This window comes from Oncorhynchus keta, chromosome 4 (genome assembly GCF_023373465.1).
Source record: "Oncorhynchus keta strain PuntledgeMale-10-30-2019 chromosome 4, Oket_V2, whole genome shotgun sequence".
Lineage (NCBI taxonomy): Eukaryota > Metazoa > Chordata > Actinopteri > Salmoniformes > Salmonidae > Oncorhynchus > Oncorhynchus keta.
In genome coordinates, this window is record NC_068424.1 from 15,854,113 (window position 1) to 15,877,259 (window position 23,147).

The following is a 23,147-nucleotide window of genomic DNA, read 5'->3' on the forward strand; positions in this document are numbered from 1 at the left end:
CTCTGTGATGTCATTATAATGGGATCCATAAAGAACACAACCCTGTCTCTTTCTCTGTGATGTCATTCTAATGGGATCCATAAAGAACCTAACCCTGTCTCTTTCTCTGTGATGTCATTCTAATGGGATCCATAAAGAACACAACCCTGTCTCTTTCTCTGTGATGTCATTATAATGGGATCCATAAAGAACACAACCCTGTCTCTTTCTCTGTGATGTCATTCTAATGGGATCCAGAAAGAACACAACCCTGTCTCTTTCTCTGTGATGTCATTCTAATGGGATCCATAAAGAACCTAACCCTGTCTCTTTCTCTGTGATGTCATTCTAATGGGATCCAGAAAGAACACAACCCTGTCTCTTTCTCTGTGATGTCATTCTAATGGGATCCATAAAGAACACAACCCTGTCTCTTTCTCTGTGATGTCATTATAATGGGATCCAGAAAGAACACAACCCTGTCTCTTTCTCTGTGATGTCATTCTAATGGGATCAGAAAGAACCCAACCCTGTCTCTTTCTCTGTGATGTCATTCTAATGGGATCCAGAAAGAACACAACCCTGTCTCTTTCTCTGTGGTGTCATTCTAATGGGATCCATAAAGAACACAACCCTGTCTCTTTCTCTGTGATGTCATTCTAATGGGATCCATAACGTGATGTCATTCTAATGGGACAACACCCCTGTCTCTTTCTCTGTGATGTCATTCTAATGGGATCCAGAAAGAACACAACCCTGTCTCTTTCTCTGTGATGTCATTCTAATGGGATCCATAAAGAACACAACCCTGTCTCTTTCTCTGTGATGTCATTCTAATGGGATCCATAAAGAACACAACCCTGTCTCTTTCTCTGTGATGTCATTCTAATGGGATCCATAAAGAACACAACCCTGTCTCTTTCTCTGTGATGTCATTCTAATGGGATCCATAAAGAACACAACCCTGTCTCTTTCTCTGTGATGTCATTCTAATGGGATCCATAAAGAACACAACCCTGTCTTTCTCTGTGATGTCATTCTCTGATGATGTCATCTCTTTCTCTGTGATGGGGATCCAGAAAGAACACAACCCTGTCTCTTTCTCTGTGATGTCATTCTAATGGGATCCATAAAGAACACAACCCTGTCTCTTTCTCTGTGATGTCATTCTAATGGGATCCATAAAGAACACAACCCTGTCTCTTTCTCTGTGATGTCATTCTAATGGGATCCATAAAGAACACAACCCTGTCTCTTTCTCTGTGATGTCATTCTAATGGGATCCATAAAGAACACAACCCTGTCTCTTTCTCTGTGATGTCATTCTAATGGGATCCATAAAGAACACAACCCTGTCTCTTTCTCTGTGATGTCATTCTAATGGGATCCAGAAAGAACACAACCCTGTCTCTTTCTCTGTGATGTCATTCTAATGGGATCCATAAAGAACACAACCCTGTCTCTTTCTCTGTGATGTCATTCTAATGGGATTCATAAAGAACAAAACCCTGTCTCTTTCTCTGTGATGTCATTCTAATGGGATTGATAAAGAACACAACCCTGTCTCTTTCTCTGTGATGTCATTCTAATGGGATCCATAAAGAACACAACCCTGTCTCTTTCTCTGTGATGTCATTCTAATGGGATCCATAAAGAACACAACCCTGTCTCTTTCTCTGTGATGTCATTCTAATGGGATCCAGAAAGAACACAACCCTGTCTCTTTCTCTGTGATGTCATTCTAATAGAATCCAGAACGAACACAACCTTGTCCTTTTCTCTGTGATGTCATTCTAATGGATTTTCAGAAAGAACAAAACCCTGTCCTTTTCTCTGTGATGTCATTCTAATGGATTTTCAGAAAGAACAAAACCCTGTCCTTTTCTCTGTGATGTCATTCTAATGGATTTTCAGAAAGAACAAAACCCTGTCCTTTTCTCTGTGATGTCATTCTAATGGATTTTCAGAAAGAACAAAACCCTGTCCTTTTCTCTGTGATGTCATTCTAATGGATTTTCAGAAAGAACAAAACCCTGTCATTTTCTCTGTGATGTCATTCACTAAGTTGCTCTGGATAAGAGTGTCAGTTTTCACAAAGAAATACATTGCATTTGCAAAGTATTTCAAGAACCTGGAAAACATATATCAAGCAAGTATTTTTATATTCCACAAGTAACTTGAGTCTGATAATTATCTTTACAAAACAGTTAATCTGATAATACAAATGTTATTAAACACTCAAACACATTTAGTTTATGTTCTCACAAAAAGTAGTGCACTGGGCCTTTACTAGTCCTATATTAGCAGGCCAATATAGACGTCTTCAGAGCCTACACATTTGTTCACTCCAGATACAAACATATACTTAAGAACAACAACTTACAGAAGCACACAAACAATGACTCCATCCCTAGTGCCTGCTCACACCTCCATCCCTAGTGCCTGGTCACACCTCCATCCCTAGTGCCTGCTCACACCTCCATCCCTAGTGCCTGGTCACACCTCCATCCCTAGTGCCTGGTCACACCTCCATCCCAAGTGCCTAGTCACACCTCCATCCCTAGTGCCTGGTCACACCTCCATCCCTAGTGCCTGGTCACACCTCCATCCCTAGTGCCTGGTCACACCTCCATCCCTAGTGCCTGTTCACACCTCCATCCCTAGTGCCTGGTCACACCTCCATCCCTAGTGCCTGGTCACACCTCCATCCCTAGTGCCTGCTCACACCTCCATCCCTAGTGCCTGGTCACACCTCCATCCCTAGTGCCTGGTCACACCTCCATCCCTAGTGCCTGCTCACACCTCCATCCCTAGTGCCTGGTCACACCTCCATCCCTAGTGCCTGCTCACACCTCCATCCCTAGTGCCTGGTCACACCTCCATCCCTAGTGCCTGGTCACACCTCCATCCCTAGTGCCTGGTCACACCTCCATCCCTAGTGCCTGCTCACACCTCCATCCCTAGTGCCTGGTCACACCTCCATCCCTAGTGCCTGCTCACACCTCCATCCCTAGTGCCTGGTCACACCTCCATCCCTAGTGCCTGGTCACACCTCCATCCCTAGTGCCTGGTCACACCTCCATCCCTAGTGCCTGGTCACACCTCCATCCCTAGTGCCTGGTCACACCTCCATCCCTAGTGCCTGGTCACACCTCCATCCCTAGTGCCTGCTCACACCTCCATCCCTAGTGCCTGCTCACACCTCCATCCCTAGTGCCTGCTCACACCTCCATCCCTAGTGCCTGGTCACACCTCCATCCCTAGTGCCTGGTCACACCTCCATCCCTAGTGCCTGGTCACACCTCCATCCCTAGTGCCTGGTCACACCTCCATCCCTAGTGCCTGCTCACACCTCCATCCCTAGTGCCTGGTCACACCTCCATCCCTAGTGCCTGGTCACACCTCCATCCCTAGTGCCTGGTCACACCTCCATCCCTAGTGCCTGGTCACACCTCCATCCCTAGTGCCTGCTCACACCTCCATCCCTAGTGCCTGGTCACACCTCCATCCCTAGTGCCTGGTCACACCTCCATCCCTAGTGCCTGGTCACACCTCCATCCCTAGTGCCTGGTCACACCTCCATCCCTAGTGCCTGGTCACACCTCCATCCCTAGTGCCTGGTCACACCTCCATCCCTAGTGCCTGGTCACACCTCCATCCCTAGTGCCTGGTCACACCTCCATCCCTAGTGCCTGCTCACACCTCCATCTCTAGTGCCTGCATTATTGTTTGCCACTTGGCCTTAAATTGTATCAATTTGTTTTTCACAGTCGTCCATGCTATTTCAATATTTCAATAATAAATCATTACTTTTTCTACTGTGTTAAGGATGGCGGATTGATTCATTTCCACATTTTTAGTATGTGTTTTTTCAAGATGAGAGATCCTTGATGAAAACCTGCTCCAGAGCGCTCAGGACCTCAGACTGGGGTGAAAGTTCACCTTCCAACAACCCTAAGCACACAGCCAAGACAACGCAGGAGTGGCTTCGGGACAAGTCTCTTAATGTCCTTGACTGGCCCAGCTAGAGCCCGGACTTGAACCCGATCGAACATCTCTGGAGAGACCTGAAAATAGCTGAGCAGCAACACTCCCCATCCAACCTGACAGAGCTTTAGAGGATCTGCAGAGAAGAATGGGAGAAACTCCTCAAATACAGGTATGCCAAGCTTGTAGCATCATACCCAAGAAGACTTGAGACTGTAATCACTGACAAAGGTGCTTCATTAAGTACTGAGTAAAGGGTCTGAATACTTATGCAAATTTCAGTGCTTTGTCGACTATGGGGTATGGGGTATTGTGTGTAGATTGATGAGAATAAAAACAAACTATTTAATACATTTTAGAATAAGGCTGTAACATAACAAAATGTGGAAAAAGTGAAGGGGTCTGAATACTTTCCGAATGCACTGTATATTTTTCTGTTTATTTAGTAATTGTTTGCTTTTCTAAAGTCTAGCAACCTTGGCAGTTTTCATATTATTTATTCATCATGAAGGAATCAATAGGCTACATAACTTAATTAAATTAATGTTTCAAACATAACTCCTGCCCATCAAATGCGGTGCATGTCACTCTACACTATCAATCCTCCTCCACTGACAATACTGCATGCACTAGACTAGAGTATCTACTGTCCTAGGCATCTTTTTGGCTGTGGCTTTTGTGGGGCGATAGGTAACGATGCTTTGTGGAAGGGAAGTTGTTGATGTGTGCATAGGGTCCCTGGTTCGAGCTTACGTTGGGTCAACGAGAGGGACGGAAGTAATACTGTTACATTGATGCTGTTGACCCATATCACTGAGTTGGGCTCTGCCCAGCTGCTGGGTTTGACTGCGGAGAAGGAGGACAAAGGAGGGTGAGTGTAACTGATGTGAAATGGCTATCAATCGGTGACATCACTCGCTCAGAGACCTTGAAGTAGTAGTTTGCCTTGGTCTGCGATGCTTCATGAGTGTCTATTGTCGATGTGTTCAGGGGGTCCGTCTTGGTCCGTAAAATATTTGTATTATGATAAAACATGGGCTTAAAAAAGTTTTTTATTTAATTTAACATTGACATAAAAAAACACTCCATACACACACAATTTGAGTGCGGTCCTCCTGCACTGTGCGTGGTGCTGTCTTGCCTCTCTCTCCGCTCTCTGCTCTCTTTGAGCGTCACAGCTCCACGCTACTGTACTCTATCTCCATTCCTCCCATCTGGCGGACTGACTGGCACATCGCACCCGACTCTCTGGCTTCCCTGAGCGGTCTGCCTCCACACAGACCCCGGCAGGTATGGAGGTGTGGGGGTGGTAAGGGGAGCACAGATGGGATCGTTTATGAATCATTGGGGTGACTCTATTAATCATAAACTCACATTTAGCTACTCTGAAATATTCGTAGCATATATTTCACACTTGTTGTTGAAACATCCGCGTCTGATTAAGATAGTGTTTACCTGCCACGTTATATTTGTGGCAGGTTCGTCACAAGCGACGCAAAGTCATAAAGATAATTTTATCGGGGCTGGTGATATGACGTGCTGCTGTTGAATACACATTCTGTGTTCTCTAATACCAGGAAGTGGAGCGCGCAATATGTCACACGCACGCCCCTTTTAGCCTACTGACTGTCATTTGTAATTTACAGAAACGCAGTTCAGCCTTCTTTCACTGACATTGACAGAAGGAGTAGCCTATAGATAAACAAACATACATTTCCTCTTTGTTGATGGATAGAGAGAATAGATTCGGCTGCATGCGTCACAACTGGTTTGGGCAGGCTACTATTTCTTGGTGGTTTTGATAGAACATTCCATGGCACCCACATTTTTTAATAGGTTGGGATTTTCTTGGCAGGATATTTGTTGACAAAGTAGCCTAAGCATCGTCATAGTAAACATGATAATTAAAGGCAATGATTATCCCCGTATATTTCCATTATAAATTAAGTCATTACAAATTTGAAGTGCATAGGTCTCAACGCTTTTGTGGGAAAAGTTCCTGATTTGACCAAAGGTGGCGCTGTTTTTTTTAAACCTTTATTTAACCAAGCAAGTCAGTTAAAGAACAAATTCTTATTTTCAATGACGGCCTAGGAACAGTGGGTTAACTGCCTGTTCAGGGGCAGAACGACAGATTTGTACCTTGTCAGCTCGGGGGTTTGAACTTGCAACCTTCAGGTTACTAGTCCAACACTCTAACCACTAGGCTACCCTGTCGCCCCAAATCATTAACTACAATGTAAAACAGAGACAGAGGTCTGATACTGTGTGTGTCCTCCTGCAGCATGCTGAATCCTAGAGGGATGGAGCCAGACCCGTCCTTGGAGACATGCACTCAGAGCAGAGCAGAGACAGAGGGAGAGAGAACAGAGACCAGAGAGGGACCCACCAGGAGCCCCAGCCCCCTGTCCCCCAATAGGTTTTCATCTGCTCACAACCTTACTACTCCCCCTAAACTGAATCCCCCTCGCCCTTCTAAACTCACCCTCACTCCCTCTGCTAGTACACTCACCCTCACTCCCTCTGCTAGTACACTCACCCTCACTCCCTCTGCTAGTACACTCACCCTCACTCCCTCTGCTAGTACACTCACCCTCACCTCTACATGCACACCCTCTTCCTCCTCTACACCTACCCCCAATCCCCTTAAACTGAACCCCACCCCCTCACCTCCCCCTACTCTCACTCATAAAACCCTCACTACCCTCACCCCTATGGTACTCAACCCCACCCCAACATGTACACCGACTTCCCCCTCACTTACTCCCAACCCCGTCACCCCTACAATACTCATCTCCAACCCTACTCCCCCCACACTTACACCCTCTCTACCTACACCCACGCATGCCCCCACTAAAGTCACTCACAAACCTGTTCCTTTCCCCCTCACTCCCCCCACCATCCACTTTACATCCCCTCTACTCACTCCCTCCCGCTCCTCCCCCACTGTATCAGCCATCACTTCTCTGCCCCCCTCCTCTGTAAACCATAGCAACATGTCTTCTGCTCCCGGGACTTCCTCCTTGACCAATGGTAACGCAAGGCCAGTCCCCACACCCACCTCTCCACCAATCACGCCTTTCCATACCCCGGCCAGCAGACAGGTAATTGAAAATAGAGAAAAATAAACAAAAGTGGCACACTATAACACACACACACACACATACACACAGGCACAAACAAACACACATACACACACACACACACACAGGCACAAACAAACACATAAACACACACACACACACACACACAGGAACAAACACACACACACACACAGGCAAGCAAACACACATACACACACACAGGCACAAACACACATACACACATACACACACACACACCCAGGCACAAACAAACACACACACCACACACACACACACACACACACACACACACACACACACACACACACACACACACACACACACACACACACACACACACACACACACACATACACACACCCAGGCACAAACACACACACACACACACACAGGCACAAACAAACACACATACACACACACAGGCACAAACAAACACACATACACACACACAGGCACAAACAAACACACACACACACACACAGGCACAAACAAACACACACACACACACACACACACACACACACACACACACACACACACACACACACACACACACACACACACACACACACACACACACACACACACACACACACACACACACACACACACACACACACACACACACACACACACACACACACACAGGCACAAACAAACACACACAGACACACACAGACACAGGCACAAACAAACACACATACACAAATTCACACACAATTGACTACACAGACAACCACGTCCATTCCTGGATCAATTGGTTTACTTTCCTTTAACCTAGAGTACAGTATTCAAGATACCTCCAAAATACCCCTCTCTCTCTCTCTGTCAGATACATTTCCCTCGCCCCCTGGATACACCCACTCTGGTGCAAGCCTATCAGAGCACTTCGTCTGTCAGACAGAGGGTATCCCAGCAGGCTTTGCTCCTAGGTCGGAGTTCTTGTTCCAGCCGAGACCAGATGCTGCTCAGGACCCAGATGGTAACAACACACACACCAACACCTGTCAGCTCTACTTCTACTAACTGATAGTGTGTAACAACATACACACACCAACACCTGTCAGCTCTACTTCTACCAACTGATAGTGTGTAACAACACACACACCAACACCTGTCAACTCTACTTCTACCAACTGATAGTGTGTAACAACACACACACCAACACCTGTCAGCTCTACTTCTACTAACTGATAGTGTGTAACAACACACACACCAACACCTGTCAGCTCTACTTCTACTAACTGATAGTGTGTAACAACACACACACCAACACCTGTCAGCTCTACTTCTACTAACTGATGGTGTGTAACAACACACACACCAACACCTGTCAGCTCTACTTCTACTAACTGATAGTGTGTAACAACACACACACCAACACCTGTCAGCTCTACTTCTACTAACTGATGGTGTGTAACAACACACACACCAACACCTGTCAGCTCTACTTCTACCAACTGATAGTGTGTAACAACACACACACCAACACCTGTCAGCTCTACTTCTACCAACTGATGGTGTGTAACAACACACACACCAACACCTGTCAGCTCTACTTCTACCAACTGATAGTGTGTAACAACACACACACCAACACCTGTCAGCTCTACTTCTACTAACTGATGGTGTGTAACAACACACACACCAACACCTGTCAACTCTACTTCTACTAACTGATGTGTGTAACAACACACACACCAACACCTGTCAGCTCTGCTTCTACCAGCTGAACTGATGATGTGTGTAACAACACACACACCAACACCTGTCAGCTCTGCTTCTACCAACTGATGGTGTGTAACAACACACACACCAACACCTGTCAACTCTACTTCTACCAACTGATGGTGTGTAACAACACACACACCAACACCTGTCAGCTCTACTTCTACCCCTGATGGTGTGTAACAACACACACACCAACACCTGTCAGCTCTACTTCTACTAACTGATGGTGTGTAACAACACACACCAACACCTGTCAGCTCTACTTCTACCAACTGATGGTGTGTAACAACACACACACCAACACCTGTCAGCTCTACTTCTACCAACTGATGGTGTGTAACAACACACACACCAACACCTGTCAGCTCTACTTCTACCAACTGATAGTGTGTAACAACACACACACCAACACCTGTCAGCTCTACTTCTACCAACTGATAGTGTGTAACAACACACACACCAACACCTGTCAACTCTACTTCTGATGGTGTGTACTGATGAGTGTGTAACAACACACACACCAACACCTGTCAGCTCTACTTCTACCAACTGATGGTGTGTAACAACACACACACCAACACCTGTCAGCTCTACTTCTACCAACTGATGGTGTGTAACAACACACACACCAACACCTGTCAGCTCTACTTCTACCAACTGATGGTGTGTAACAACACACACACCAACACCTGTCAGCTCTACTTCTACCAACTGATGGTGTGTAACAACACACACACCAACACCTGTCAGCTCTACTTCTACCAACTGATAGTGTGTAACAACACACACACCAACACCTGTCAGCTCTACTTCTACCAACTGATGGTGTGTAACAACACACACACCAACACCTGTCAGCTCTACTTCTACTAACTGATAGTGTGTAACAACACACACACCAACACCTGTCAGCTCTACTTCTACCAACTGATAGTGTGTAACAACACACACACCAACACCTGTCAGCTCTACTTCTACCAACTGATGGTGTGTAACAACACACACACCAACACCTGTCAGCTCTACTTCTACTAACTGATGGTGTGTAACAACACACACACCAACACCTGTCAGCTCTGCTTCTACTAACTGATGTGTGTAACAACACACACACCAACACCTGTCAGCTCTACTTCTACCAACTGATAGTGTGTAACAACACACACACACCAGCTCTGCTTCTACTACTGACAACACACACCAACACCTGTCAGCTCTGTTCTACTAACTGATAGTGTGTAACAACACACACACCAACACCTGTCAGCTCTACTTCTACTAACTGATAGTGTGTAACAACACACACAACACCTGTCAGCTCTACTTCTACTAACTGATGGTGTGTAACAACACACACACCAACACCTGTCAGCTCTACTTCTACCAACTGATGGTGTGTAACAACACACACACCAACACCTGTCAGCTCTACTTCTACTTCTACTAACTGATGGTGTGTAACAACACACACACCAACACCTGTCAGCTCTACTTCTACTAACTGATGGTGTGTAACAACACACACACCAACACCTGTCAACCAACTGATAGTGTGTAACAACACACACACCAACACCTGTCAGCTCTACTTCTACCAACTGATGGTGTGTAACAACACACACACCAACACCTGTCAGCTCTACTTCTACCAACTGATGGTGTGTAACAACACACACACCAACACCTGTCAGCTCTACTTCTACCAACTGATGGTGTGTAACAACACACACACCAACACCTGTCAGCTCTACTTCTACCAACTGATGGTGTGTAACAACACACACACCAACACCTGTCAGCTCTACTTCTACCAACTGATAGTGTGTAACAACACACACCCAACACCTGTCAGCTCTACTTCTACTAACTGATAGTGTGTAACAACACACACACCAACACCTGTCAGCTCTACTTCTACCAACTGATGGTGTGTAACAACACACACCAACACCTGTCAGCTCTACTTACCAACTGATGGTGTGTAACAACACACACACCAACACCTGTCATCTACTTCTACTAACTGATAACAACACACACACCAACACCTGTCAGCTCTACTTCTACCAACTGATAGTGTGTAACAACACACACACCAACACCTGTCAGCTCTACTTCTACTAACTGATGGTGTGTAACAACACACACACCAACACCTGTCAGCTCTACTTCTACTAACTGATAGTGTGTAACAACACACACACACACCTGTCACTCAACTGACCTGTCAGCTCTACTTCTACCAACTGATAGTGTGTAACAACACACACACCAACACCTGTCAGCTCTACTTCTACCAACTGATAGTGTCTCTAAACTGAAAACACACACACACCAACACCTGTCAGCTCTACTTCTACCAACTGATGGTGTGTAAACACACACACCAACACCTGTCAGTCTACTTCTACTAACTGATGGTGTGTAACAACACACACACCAACACCTGTCAGCTCTACTTCTACCAACTGATGGTGTGTAACAACACACACACCAACACCTGTCAGCTCTACTTCTACCAACTGATAGTGTGTAACAACACACACACCAACACCTGTCAGCTCTACTTCTACCAACTGATGGTGTGTAACAACACACACACCAACACCTGTCAGCTCTACTTCTACCAACTGATAGTGTGTAACAACACACACACCAACACCTGTCAGCTCTACTTCTACCAACTGATGGTGTGTAACAACACACACACCAACACCTGTCAGCTCTACTTCTACTAACTGATGGTGTGTAACAACACACACACCAACACCTGTCAGCTCTACTTCTACCAACTGATAGTGTGTAACAACACACACACCAACACCTGTCAGCTCTACTTCTACCAACTGATGGTGTGTAACAACACACACACCAACACCTGTCAGCTCTACTTCTACCAACTGATGGTGTGTAACAACACACACACCAACACCTGTCAGCTCTACTTCTACCAACTGATAGTGTGTAACAACACACACACCAACACCTGTCAGCTCTACTTCTACCAACTGATGGTGTGTAACAACACACACACCAACACCTGTCAGCTCTACTTCTACCAACTGATAGTGTGTAACAACACACACACCAACACCTGTCAGCTCTACTTCTACCAACTGATAGTGTGTAACAACACACACACCAACACCTGTCAGCTCTACTTCTACCAACTGATGGTGTGTAACAACACACACACCAACACCTGTCAGCTCTACTTCTACTAACTGATGGTGTGTAACAACACACACACCAACACCTGTCAACTCTACTTCTACCACTGATAGTGTGTAACAACACACACACCAACACCTGTCAGCTCTGCTTCTGCCACTGATGGTGTGTACAACACACTGGACCTGTCAGCTCTACTTCTACCAACTGATGGTGTGTAACAACACACACACCAACACCTGTCAGCTCTACTTCTACCAACTGATGGTGTGTAACAACACACACACCAACACCTGTCAGCTCTACTTCTACTAACTGATAGTGTGTGTAACAACACACACACCAACACCTGTCAGCTCTACTTCTACCAACTGATGGTGTGTAACAACACACACACACCAACACAGCTCTACTTCTACTAACTGACCTGTCAGCTCTACTTCTACCAACTGATAGTGTGTAACAACACACACACCAACACCTGTCAGCTCTACTTCTACTAACTGATGGTGTGTAACAACACACACACCAACACCTGTCAGCTCTACTTCTACCAACTGATAGTGTGTAACAACACACACACCAACACCTGTCAGCTCTACTTCTACTAACTGATAGTGTGTAACAACACACACACACCAACACCTGTCAGCTCTACTTCTACCAACTGATAGTGTGTAACAACACACACACCAACACCTGTCAGCTCTACTTCTACCAACTGATAGTGTGTAACAACACACACACCAACACCTGTCAGCTCTACTTCTACCAACTGATAGTGTGTAACAACACACACACCAACACCTGTCAGCTCTACTTCTACCAACTGATAGTGTGTAACAACACACACACCAACACCTGTCAGCTCTACTTCTACTAACTGATAGTGTGTAACAACACACACACCAACACCTGTCAGCTCTACTTCTACCAACTGATAGTGTGTAACAACACACACACCAACACCTGTCAGCTCTACTTCTACCAACTGATAGTGTGTAACAACACACACACCAACACCTGTCAGCTCTACTTCTACCAACTGATAGTGTGTAACAACACACACACCAACACCTGTCAGCTCTACTTCTACCAACTGATAGTGTGTAACAACACACACACCAACACCTGTCAGCTCTACTTCTACCAACTGATAGTGTGTAACAACACACACACCAACACCTGTCAGCTCTACTTCTACCAACTGATGTGTAACAACACACACACCAACACCTGTCAGCTCTACTTCTACCAACTGATAGTGTGTAACAACACACACACCAACACCTGTCAGCTCTACTTCTACCAACTGATAGTGTGTAACAACACACACACCCACACCTGTCAGCTCTACTTCTACCAACTGATAGTGTGTAACAACACACACACCAACACCTGTCAGCTCTACTTCTACTAACTGATAGTGTGTAACAACACACACACCAACACCTGTCAGCTCTACTTCTACCAACTGATAGTGTGTAACAACACACACACACACACACACACACCAACACCTGTCAGCTCTACTTCTACTAACTGATAGTGTGTAACAACACACACACCAACACCTGTCAGCTCTACTTCTACCAACTGATAGTGTGTAACAACACACACACACCAACACCTGTCAGCTCTACTTCTACCAACTGATAGTGTGTAACAACACACACACCAACACCTGTCAGCTCTACTTCTACCAACTGATAGTGTGTAACAACACACACACACCAACACCTGTCAGCTCTACTTCTACTAACTGATAGTGTGTAACAACACACACACACCAACACCTGTCAGCTCTACTTCTACCAACTGATAGTGTGTAACAACACACACACCAACACCTGTCAGCTCTACTTCTACCAACTGATAGTGTGTAACAACACACACACCAACACCTGTCAGCTCTACTTCTACCAACTGATAGTGTGTAACAACACACACACCAACACCTGTCAGCTCTACTTCTACCAACTGATAGTGTGTAACAACACACACACCAACACCTGTCAGATCTGCTTCTACTAACTGATGGTGTGTAACAACACACACACCAACACCTGTCAGCTCTACTTCTACTAACTGATAGTGTGTAACAACACACACACCAACACCTGTCAGCTCTACTTCTACCAACTGATAGTGTGTAACAACACACACACCAACACCTGTCAGCTCTACTTCTACTAACTGATAGTGTGTAACAACACACACACCAACACCTGTCAGCTCTACTTCTACCAACTGATAGTGTGTAACAACACACACACACCAACACCTGTCAGCTCTACTTCTACCAACTGATAGTGTGTAACAACACACACACCAACACCTGTCAGCTCTACTTCTACTAACTGATAGTGTGTAACAACACACACACACCAACACCTGTCAGCTCTACTTCTACCAACTGATAGTGTGTAACAACACACACACCAACACCTGTCAGCTCTACTTCTACCAACTGATAGTGTGTAACAACACACACACCAACACCTGTCAGCTCTACTTCTACCAACTGATAGTGTGTAACAACACACACACCAACACCTGTCAGCTCTACTTCTACCAACTGATAGTGTGTAACAACACACACACCAACACCTGTCAGCTCTACTTCTACCAACTGATGGTGTGTAACAACACACACACCAACACCTGTCAGCTCTACTTCTACTAACTGATAGTGTGTAACAACACACACACCAACACCTGTCAGCTCTACTTCTACTCTGCAACTGATAGTGTGTAACAACACACACACCAACACCTGTCAGCTCTACTTCTACCAACTGATAGTGTGTAACAACACACACACCAACACCTGTCAGCTCTACTTCTACCAACTGATAGTGTGTAACAACACACACACCAACACCTGTCAGCTCTACTTCTACTAACTGATAGTGTGTAACAACACACACACCAACACCTGTCAGCTCTACTTCTACCAACTGATAGTGTGTAACAACACACACACACCAACACCTGTCAGCTCTACTTCTACTAACTGATAGTGTGTAACAACACACACACCAACACCTGTCAGCTCTACTTCTACCAACTGATAGTGTGTAACAACACACACACACCAACACCTGTCAGCTCTACTTCTACTAACTGATAGTGTGTAACAACACACACACCAACACCTGTCAGCTCTACTTCTACCAACTGATGGTGTGTAACAACACACACACCACACCTGTCAGCTCTGCTTCTACCAACTGATGGTGTGTAACAACACACACACCCAACACCTGTCAGCTCTGCTTCTACCAACTGATGGTGTGTAACAACACACACACCAACACCTGTCAGCTCTACTTCTACTAACTGATGGTGTGTAACAACACACACACAACACCTGTCAGCTCTACTTCTACTACTGATAGTGTGTAACAACACACACACCAACACCTGTCAGCTCTGCTTCTACCAACTGATGGTGTGTAACAACACACACACCAACACCTGTCAGCTCTACTTCTACTAACTGATGGTGTGTAACAACACACACACCACACCTGTCAGCTCTACTTCTACCAACTGATGGTGTGTAACAACACACACACCAACACCTGTCAGCTCTACTTCTACCAACTGATGGTGTGTAACAACACACACACCCAACACCTGTCAGCTCTACTTCTACTAACTGATGGTGTGTAACAACACACACACCAACACCTGTCAGCTCTACTTCTACTAACTGATGGTGTGTAACAACACACACACAACACCTGTCAGCTCTACTTCTACCAACTGATGGTGTGTAACAACACACACACCAACACCTGTCACTCTGCTTCTGTCAACTGATGGTGTGTAACAACACACACACCAACACCTGTCAGCTCTACTTCTACCAACTGATAGTGTGTAACAACACACACACCAACACCTGTCAGCTCTACTTCTACCAACTGATGGTGTGTAACAACAACACACACACACCAACACCTGTCAGCTCTATAGTGTGTAACAACACACACACCAACACCTGTCAGCTCTACTTCTACTAACTGATAGTGTGTAACAACACACACACACCAACACCTGTCAGCTCTACTTCTACTAACTGATAGTGTGTAACAACACACACACCAACACCTGTCAGCTCTACTTCTACCAACTGATAGTGTGTAACAACACACACACACCAACACCTGTCAGCTCTACTTCTACTAACTGATAGTGTGTAACAACACACACACCAACACCTGTCAGCTCTACTTCTACCAACTGATAGTGTGTAACAACACACACACCAACACCTGTCAGCTCTACTTCTACCAACTGATAGTGTGTAACAACACACACACCAACACCTGTCAGCTCTACTTCTACCAACTGATAGTGTGTAACAACACACACACCAACACCTGTCAGCTCTACTTCTACCAACTGATAGTGTGTAACAACACACACACCAACACCTGTCAGCTCTACTTCTACCAACTGATAGTGTAACAACACACACACCAACACCTGTCAGCTCTACTTCTACCAACTGATAGTGTGTGACAACACACACACCAACACCTGTCAGCTCTACTTCTACCAACTGATGGTGTGTAACAACACACACACACCAACACCTGTCAGCTCTACTTCTACCAACTGATAGTGTGTAACAACACACACACCAACACCTGTCAGCTCTACTTCTACCAACTGATGGTGTGTAACAACACACACACCAACACCTGTCAGCTCTACTTCTACCAACTGATAGTGTGTAACAACACACACACCAACACCTGTCAGCTCTACTTCTACTAACTGATAGTGTGTAACAACACACACACCAACACCTGTCAGCTCTGCTTCTACCAACTGATAGTGTGTAACAACACACACACCAACACCTGTCAGCTCTACTTCTACCAACTGATAGTGTGTAACAACACACACACCACCACACCTGTCAGCTCTACTTCTACCAACTGATGGTGTGTAACAACACACACACCAACACCTGTCAGCTCTACTTCTAACTGATGGTGTGTACACACAACACACCAACACCTGTCAGCTCTACTTCTACCACTGATGGTGTGTAACAACACACACACCAACACCTGTCAGCTCTGCTTCTACCAACTGATGGTGTGTAACAACACACACACCAACACCTGTCAGCTCTACTTCTACCAACTGATAGTGTGTAACAACACACACACCAACACCTGTCAGCTCTACTTCTACCTGATGGTGTGTAACAACACACACACAACACCTGTCAGCTCTACTTCTACCAGCTGATGGTGTGTAACAACACACACACCAACACCTGTCAGCTCTGCTTCTACCAACTGATGGTGTGTAACAACACACACACCAACACCTGTCAGCTCTACTTCTACCAACTGATGGTGTGTAACAACACACACACACCAACACCTGTCAACTCTACCCAACTGATAGTGTGTAACAACACACACCAACACCTGTCAGCTCTGCTTCTACCAACTGATGGTGTGTAACAACACACACACCAACACCTGTCAGCTCTGCTTCTACCAACTGATGGTGTGTAACAACACACACACCAACACCTGTCAGCTCTACTTCTACCAACTGATAGTGTGTAACAACACACACACCAACACCTGTCAGCTCTGCTTCTACTAACTGATGGTGTGTAACAACACACACACCAACACCTGTCAGCTCTACTTCTACTAACTGATAGTGTGTAACAACACACACACCAACACCTGTCAGCTCTACTTCTACTAACTGATAGTGTGTAACAACACACACACACCAACACCTGTCAGCTCTACTTCTACCAACTGATAGTGTGTAACAACACACACACCAACACCTGTCAGCTCTACTTCTACTAACTGATAGTGTGTAACAACACACACACCAACACCTGTCAGCTCTACTTCTACCAACTGATAGTGTGTAACAACACACACACCAACACCTGTCAGCTCTACTTCTACCAACTGATAGTGTGTAACAACACACACACCAACACCTGTCAGCTCTACTTCTACCAACTGATGGTGTGTAACAACACACACACCAACACCTGTCCTGTCAGCTCTAACTGTCAGCTCTACTTCTACCAACTGATGGTGTGTAACAACACACACACACCAACACCTGTCAGCTCTACTTCTACTAACTGATAGTGTGTAACACAACACACACCAACACCTGTCAGCTCTACTTCTACTAACTGATAGTGTGTAACAACACACACACCAACACCTGTCAGTGTCTACTTCTACCAAGCTGATGGTGTGTAATAACACACACACACCAACACCTGTCAGCTCTACTTCTACCAACTGATAGTGTGTAACAACACACACACCAACACCTGTCAGCTCTACTTCTACTAACTGATAGTGTGTAACAACACACACCAACACCTGTCAGCTCTGCTTCTACTAACTGATGGTGTGTGTAACACACACACCAACACCTGTCAGCTCTACTTCTACCAACTGATAGTGTGTAACAACACACACACCAACACCTGTCAGCTCTACTTCTACCAACTGATGGTGTGTAACAACACACACACCAACACCTGTCAGCTCTACTTCTACTAACTGATAGTGTGTAACAACACACACACCAACACCTGTCAGCTCTACTTCTACCAACTGATAGTGTGTAACAACACACACACCCACACCTGTCAGCTCTACTTCTACCAACTGATAGTGTGTAACAACACACACACCAACACCTGTCAGCTCTACTTCTACCAACTGATAGTGTGTAACAACACACACACACCAACACCTGTCAGCTCTACTTCTACCAACTGATAGTGTGTAACAACACACACACCAACACCTGTCAGCTCTACTTCTACCAACTGATAGTGTGTAACAACACACACACCAACACCTGTCAGCTCTACTTCTACCAACTGATAGTGTGTAACAACACACACACCAACACCTGTCAGCTCTACTTCAACTGATGGTGTGTAACAACACACACACACCAACACCTGTCACACCAACTGATGGTGTGTAACAACACACACACCAACACCTGTCAGCTCTACTTCTGCCAACTGATAGTGTGTAACAACACAACACACACACCAACACCTGTCAACTCTACTTCTACCAACTGATAGTGTGTAACAACACACACACCAACACCTGTCAGCTCTACTTCTACCAACTGATAGTGTGTAACAACACACACACCAACACCTGTCAGCTCTACTTCTACTAACTGATAGTGTGTAACAACACACACACCAACACCTGTCAGCTCTACTTCTAATGATAGTGTGTAACACACACACCAACACCTGTCAGCTCTACTTCTACCAACTGACAGTGTGTAACAACACACACACACCAACACCTGTCAGCTCTACTTCTACCAACTGATAGTGTGTAACAACACACACACCAACACCTGTCAGCTCTACTTCTACCAACTGATAGTGTGTAACAACACACACACCAACACCTGTCAGCTCTACTTCTACTAACTGATAGTGTGTAACAACACACACACCAACACCTGTCAGCTCTACTTCTACCAACTGACAGTGTGTAACAACACACACACACCAACACCTGTCAGCTCTACTTCTACCAACTGATAGTGTGTAACAACACACACACCAACACATGTCAGCTCTACTTCTACCAACTTCAAACTCCTGAAGCTGAACCCTCAGACTGGCCTTTTTCAAGATTCCTCAGTTCAAGATTACGCCCCCCCCTCTCTCGCTCTTTCTCTCTCTCGCTCTCTTGCTCCCTTCTCTCTCTCTCTATTTCTCTCTCTCTCCCTCTCTCTTAGTATATTTTGCTCTCTCATTCTTAGCTGATTTTCACCTCTACAGTACGGCCTGTCCCTTCCTCTTCCTCCTCTTCCTCTTGCCCTGCCTCCGCTCAGGTGAGCAGTTCAGAATGTGTGTGTTAGGTGTGTGTTAGGAGTATGAGAGACCACTGAAGATTGTGATTGTCTCACAAGTTTAACTAAACTCCCTCTCAACCCCCACTCTCTCCCTCCCTATTTATTTTCCTCCCTCCCTCCCTCCCTCCCTCCCTCCCTCCTCCCTCCCTCCCTCCCTCCCTCCCTCCCTCCTCCCTCCCTCCCCTCCCTCCCTCCCTCCCTCCCTCTCTCCCTCCCTCCTCTCTCTCTCTCTCTCTCTCTCTCTCTCTCTCTCTCTCTCTCTCTCTCTCTCTCTCCCTCCTCCCTCCCTCCCTCCCTCCCTCCCTCCCTCCCTCCCTCCCTCTCCCATAGCTCCAGAGTCTAACCCTGCACCCCTCTGCTCCTGGAACTCTTACAATCCCCCCTTCTTTACGTCTCAAACCTCCCTCTTCCTCCTCCCACTCTCCTATCTCTCGTCCCCGTACACCCCTTTTCCCCCCTCTCCGGCCACGCCCCCAGCCCAGTGCCATGGTAACAGACAGACAGACCACACCCACCCGGCACCTCTCAGTCCCACCTCCAAGTGAGTCATAAACATGTGATAATGAGTAGAATGTTCAGGAGGAATGACATGTGATTTATAGAATGTCCACTAAAACCATTCAATCATTCTCTTTTTTCTCTTCTCTCCAGCTCTCTACTCTTCTGTGCGTTCTGTCCCTCTGAGACCCAGACTTCATTCTCCAAATGGCCACAGGGTGGCATCCCCGAGACACAGCCCGGCCCTGCAACCAATCGCTGCTGCCGCTGCCAGACAGGCCCTGCCCAGCAGACAGTGGACTGGACCAGCCAGCAGTTTGTCATCTCAAACCCCACCCACACAGACCACCCCAGGCCAATCACAGCTCAGCTCAGGCTCTAGTCCCCTGGGTTCTACTTCCTGTTTTGATCGGTTGCCGCCGGCATCAAGGCAGCTGCAAATCATTGCCCTCTCCGCTGGCTCCACCCACCGCCTCAGCAGCCAACTACAGCCTGCTGCCAACACACACACCCCAACTTCTATCCAATCAAAGCACCTGGTTCTTGAATCCCCACCACCTCAGCTCGATGCCCAACCACAGAGGACTTCTGAACACGCCTCTCCCTCTCCCACCTCCTCCATCCACAAAGCCAACACACCCCTACCCTACCTCCATTATCAGGCCAGACACACTGATCCAAAAGGAGAAGTGGGGAGACAGGGGGTAAGGGAGGAGAGAGAGAGGGTGGGATTAGATGAAGAAATGATGGGGGGAATTGAAGAGGAGCAGAGGAATAGAGAGAGGGTGGGAGGAGACAGACAGGTGACAGGAGAGGAGAAAGGGAATGTGGATAAGAGAGGAGAGAGGGTGGGAGGACAGGAGAAAGAGGGGACTGGAGGAGAGGAAACATGGATGGAGAGAGTTAAAGGATTTGAGACACTGAGAGAGCTGACAGAAGTAGAGGAGGGGCAGGAAAGGATGAAGATAGAGGGAGAGGAGCAGAGAGAGAGGATGGAAGTAGAGGAGGGGCAGGAAAGGATGAAGATAGAGGGAGAGGAGCAGAGAGAGAGGATGGAAGTAGAGGAGGAAAAGCAGAGAGAGAGGATGGAAGTAGAGGAGCAGGAGCAGGGACAGAAAGATGCAATGAAAGGAGAGGAGGGGACTACAATAGACCCACAGCTCAATCCAGACCCGGCTACTCAGAACCCTCCCTCAGAACCCCCCATAAACATCCAAAGACCATCAGACCGTCCCATAGAGCAATCCCCAGACCTCCCCCATGTGGACCAAGAGGACCTCTGTGAGAACATGTTCAATCAGTCTGACAACCAATCAGGCAGGTACCAGCGTCTCTCCACCATTACCTTTAGCCTTGGCCTATTAATTCAACTTTAAACTAACTTGTTTTGTGAACTCCTCCCCCTCCTTCTCCCCTCCACCCCGTCTTCCTCTTCTGTCCTGCTCCTCCTCTCTCCCCCCTCCACCCCGTCTTCCTCCTCTGTCCTGCTCCTCCTCTCTCCCCCCCTCCTCCCCGTCTTCCTCTTCTGTCCTGCTCCTCCTCTCTCCCCCCTCCACCCGTCTTCCTCTCCTGTCCTACTCCTCCTCTCTCCCCCTCCACCCTGTCTTCTTCCTCTGTCCTGCTCCTCCTCTCTCCCCCCTCCTCCTGTCTTCCTCCCACCTGCTCCTCCTCTCTCCCCCCTCCACCCTGTCTTCTTCCTCTGTCCTGCTCCTCCTCTCTCCCCCCTCCACCCTGTCTTCCTCTGTCCTGCTCCTCCTCTCTCCCCCCTCCACCCTGTCTTCTTCCTCTGTCCTGCTCCTCCTCTCTCCCCCCTCCACCCTGTCTTCCTCTGTCCTGCTCCTCCTCTCTCCCCCCTCCACCCTGTCTTCCTCTGTCCTGCTCCTCCTCTCTCCCCCTCCTCCCTGTCTTCCTCTGTCCTGCTCCTCCTCTCTCCCCCTCCTCCCTGTCTTCCTCTTCTGTCCTGCTCCTCCTCTCTCCCCCCTCCTCCCTGTCTTCCTCTTCTGTCCTGCTCCTCCTCTCTCCCCCATCCTCCCTGTCTTCCTCTGTCCTGCTCCTTCTCTCTCCCCTGTCCTCCCGTCTTCCTCCTCTGTTCTGCTCCTCCTCTTTCCCCCCCTCCTCCCGTCTTCCTCCTCTGTTCTGCTCCTCCTCTCTCCCCCGTCCTCCCGTATTCCTCCTCTGTTCTGCTCCTCCTCTCTCCCCCCCTCCCGTCTTTCTCCTCTGTTCTGCTCCTCCTCTCTCCCCCCCTCCTCCCGTCTTCCTCCTCTGTTCTGCTCCTCCTCTCTCCCCCGTCCTCCCGTATTCCTCCTCTGTTCTGCTCCTCCTCTCTCCCCCCTCCCGTCTTTCTCCTCTGTTCTGCTCCTCCTCTCTCCCCCTCCTCCCGTCTTCCTCCTCTGTTCTGCTCCTCCTCTCTCCCCCGTCCTCCCGTATTCCTCCTCTGTTCTGCTCCTCCTCTCTCCCCCGTCCTCCCGTCTACTTCCTCTGTTCTGCTCCTCCTCTCTCCCCCTCCTCCCCGTCTTCCTCTTCTGTCCTGCTCCTCCTCTCTCCCCCTCCACCCGTCTTCCTCTTCTGTCCTGCTCCTCCTCTCTCCCCCCTCCACCCTGTCTTCTTCCTCTGTCCTGCTCCTCCTCTCTCCCCCCTCCACCCTGTCTTCCTCTGTCCTGCTCCTCCTCTCTCCCCCTCCTCCCTGTCTTCCTCTGTCCTGCTCCTCCTCTCTCCCCCCTCCTCCCTGTCTTCCTTTTCTGTCCTGCTCCTCCT

General features: G+C 47.2%; 1 protein-coding gene and 1 long non-coding RNA gene across 14 annotated transcripts in view; one reads left to right on the forward strand and one right to left on the reverse strand.

Moving 5' to 3' along the window:
* Positions 1–5,120: 5,120 nt before the first annotated feature.
* The window catches only part of LOC118373794 (bromodomain-containing protein 4-like), a 34,300-nt gene continuing 16,273 nt past the window's right edge, over positions 5,121–23,147 (forward strand). Inside the window, exons 1-5 of one of the 2 annotated variants that reach the window (XM_052501560.1) lie at positions 5,121–5,256; positions 6,251–7,070; positions 7,903–8,052; positions 20,226–20,436; positions 20,547–21,714. In XM_052501560.1, the coding sequence (XP_052357520.1) occupies positions 6,252–7,070; positions 7,903–8,052; positions 20,226–20,436; positions 20,547–21,714 (2,348 nt within the window). In that variant the 5' untranslated portion in view covers positions 5,121–5,256; position 6,251. The remainder of the gene's footprint in view (positions 5,257–6,250; positions 7,071–7,902; positions 8,053–20,225; positions 20,437–20,546; positions 21,715–23,147) is intronic. The other variant, XM_052501559.1, reaches the window with a different exon arrangement.
* On the reverse strand, positions 8,078–19,223 carry LOC127918253 (uncharacterized). Of its 12 annotated transcripts, XR_008099635.1 has the most exons (9): positions 19,070–19,223; positions 18,643–18,914; positions 17,702–17,811; positions 15,982–16,147; positions 14,749–15,076; positions 14,311–14,366; positions 14,147–14,200; positions 13,657–13,768; positions 12,444–12,887 (listed from the first exon to the last, which is right to left on the reverse strand). It is a non-coding gene; the product is annotated as an uncharacterized LOC127918253 (long non-coding RNA). The 12 variants fall into 12 exon arrangements; XR_008099655.1 differs by lacking the exon at positions 14,311–14,366 and having other exon boundaries at positions 14,147–14,310; positions 14,749–14,910; XR_008099648.1 differs by lacking the exons at positions 14,311–14,366; positions 15,982–16,147 and having other exon boundaries at positions 14,147–14,310; positions 14,749–14,966.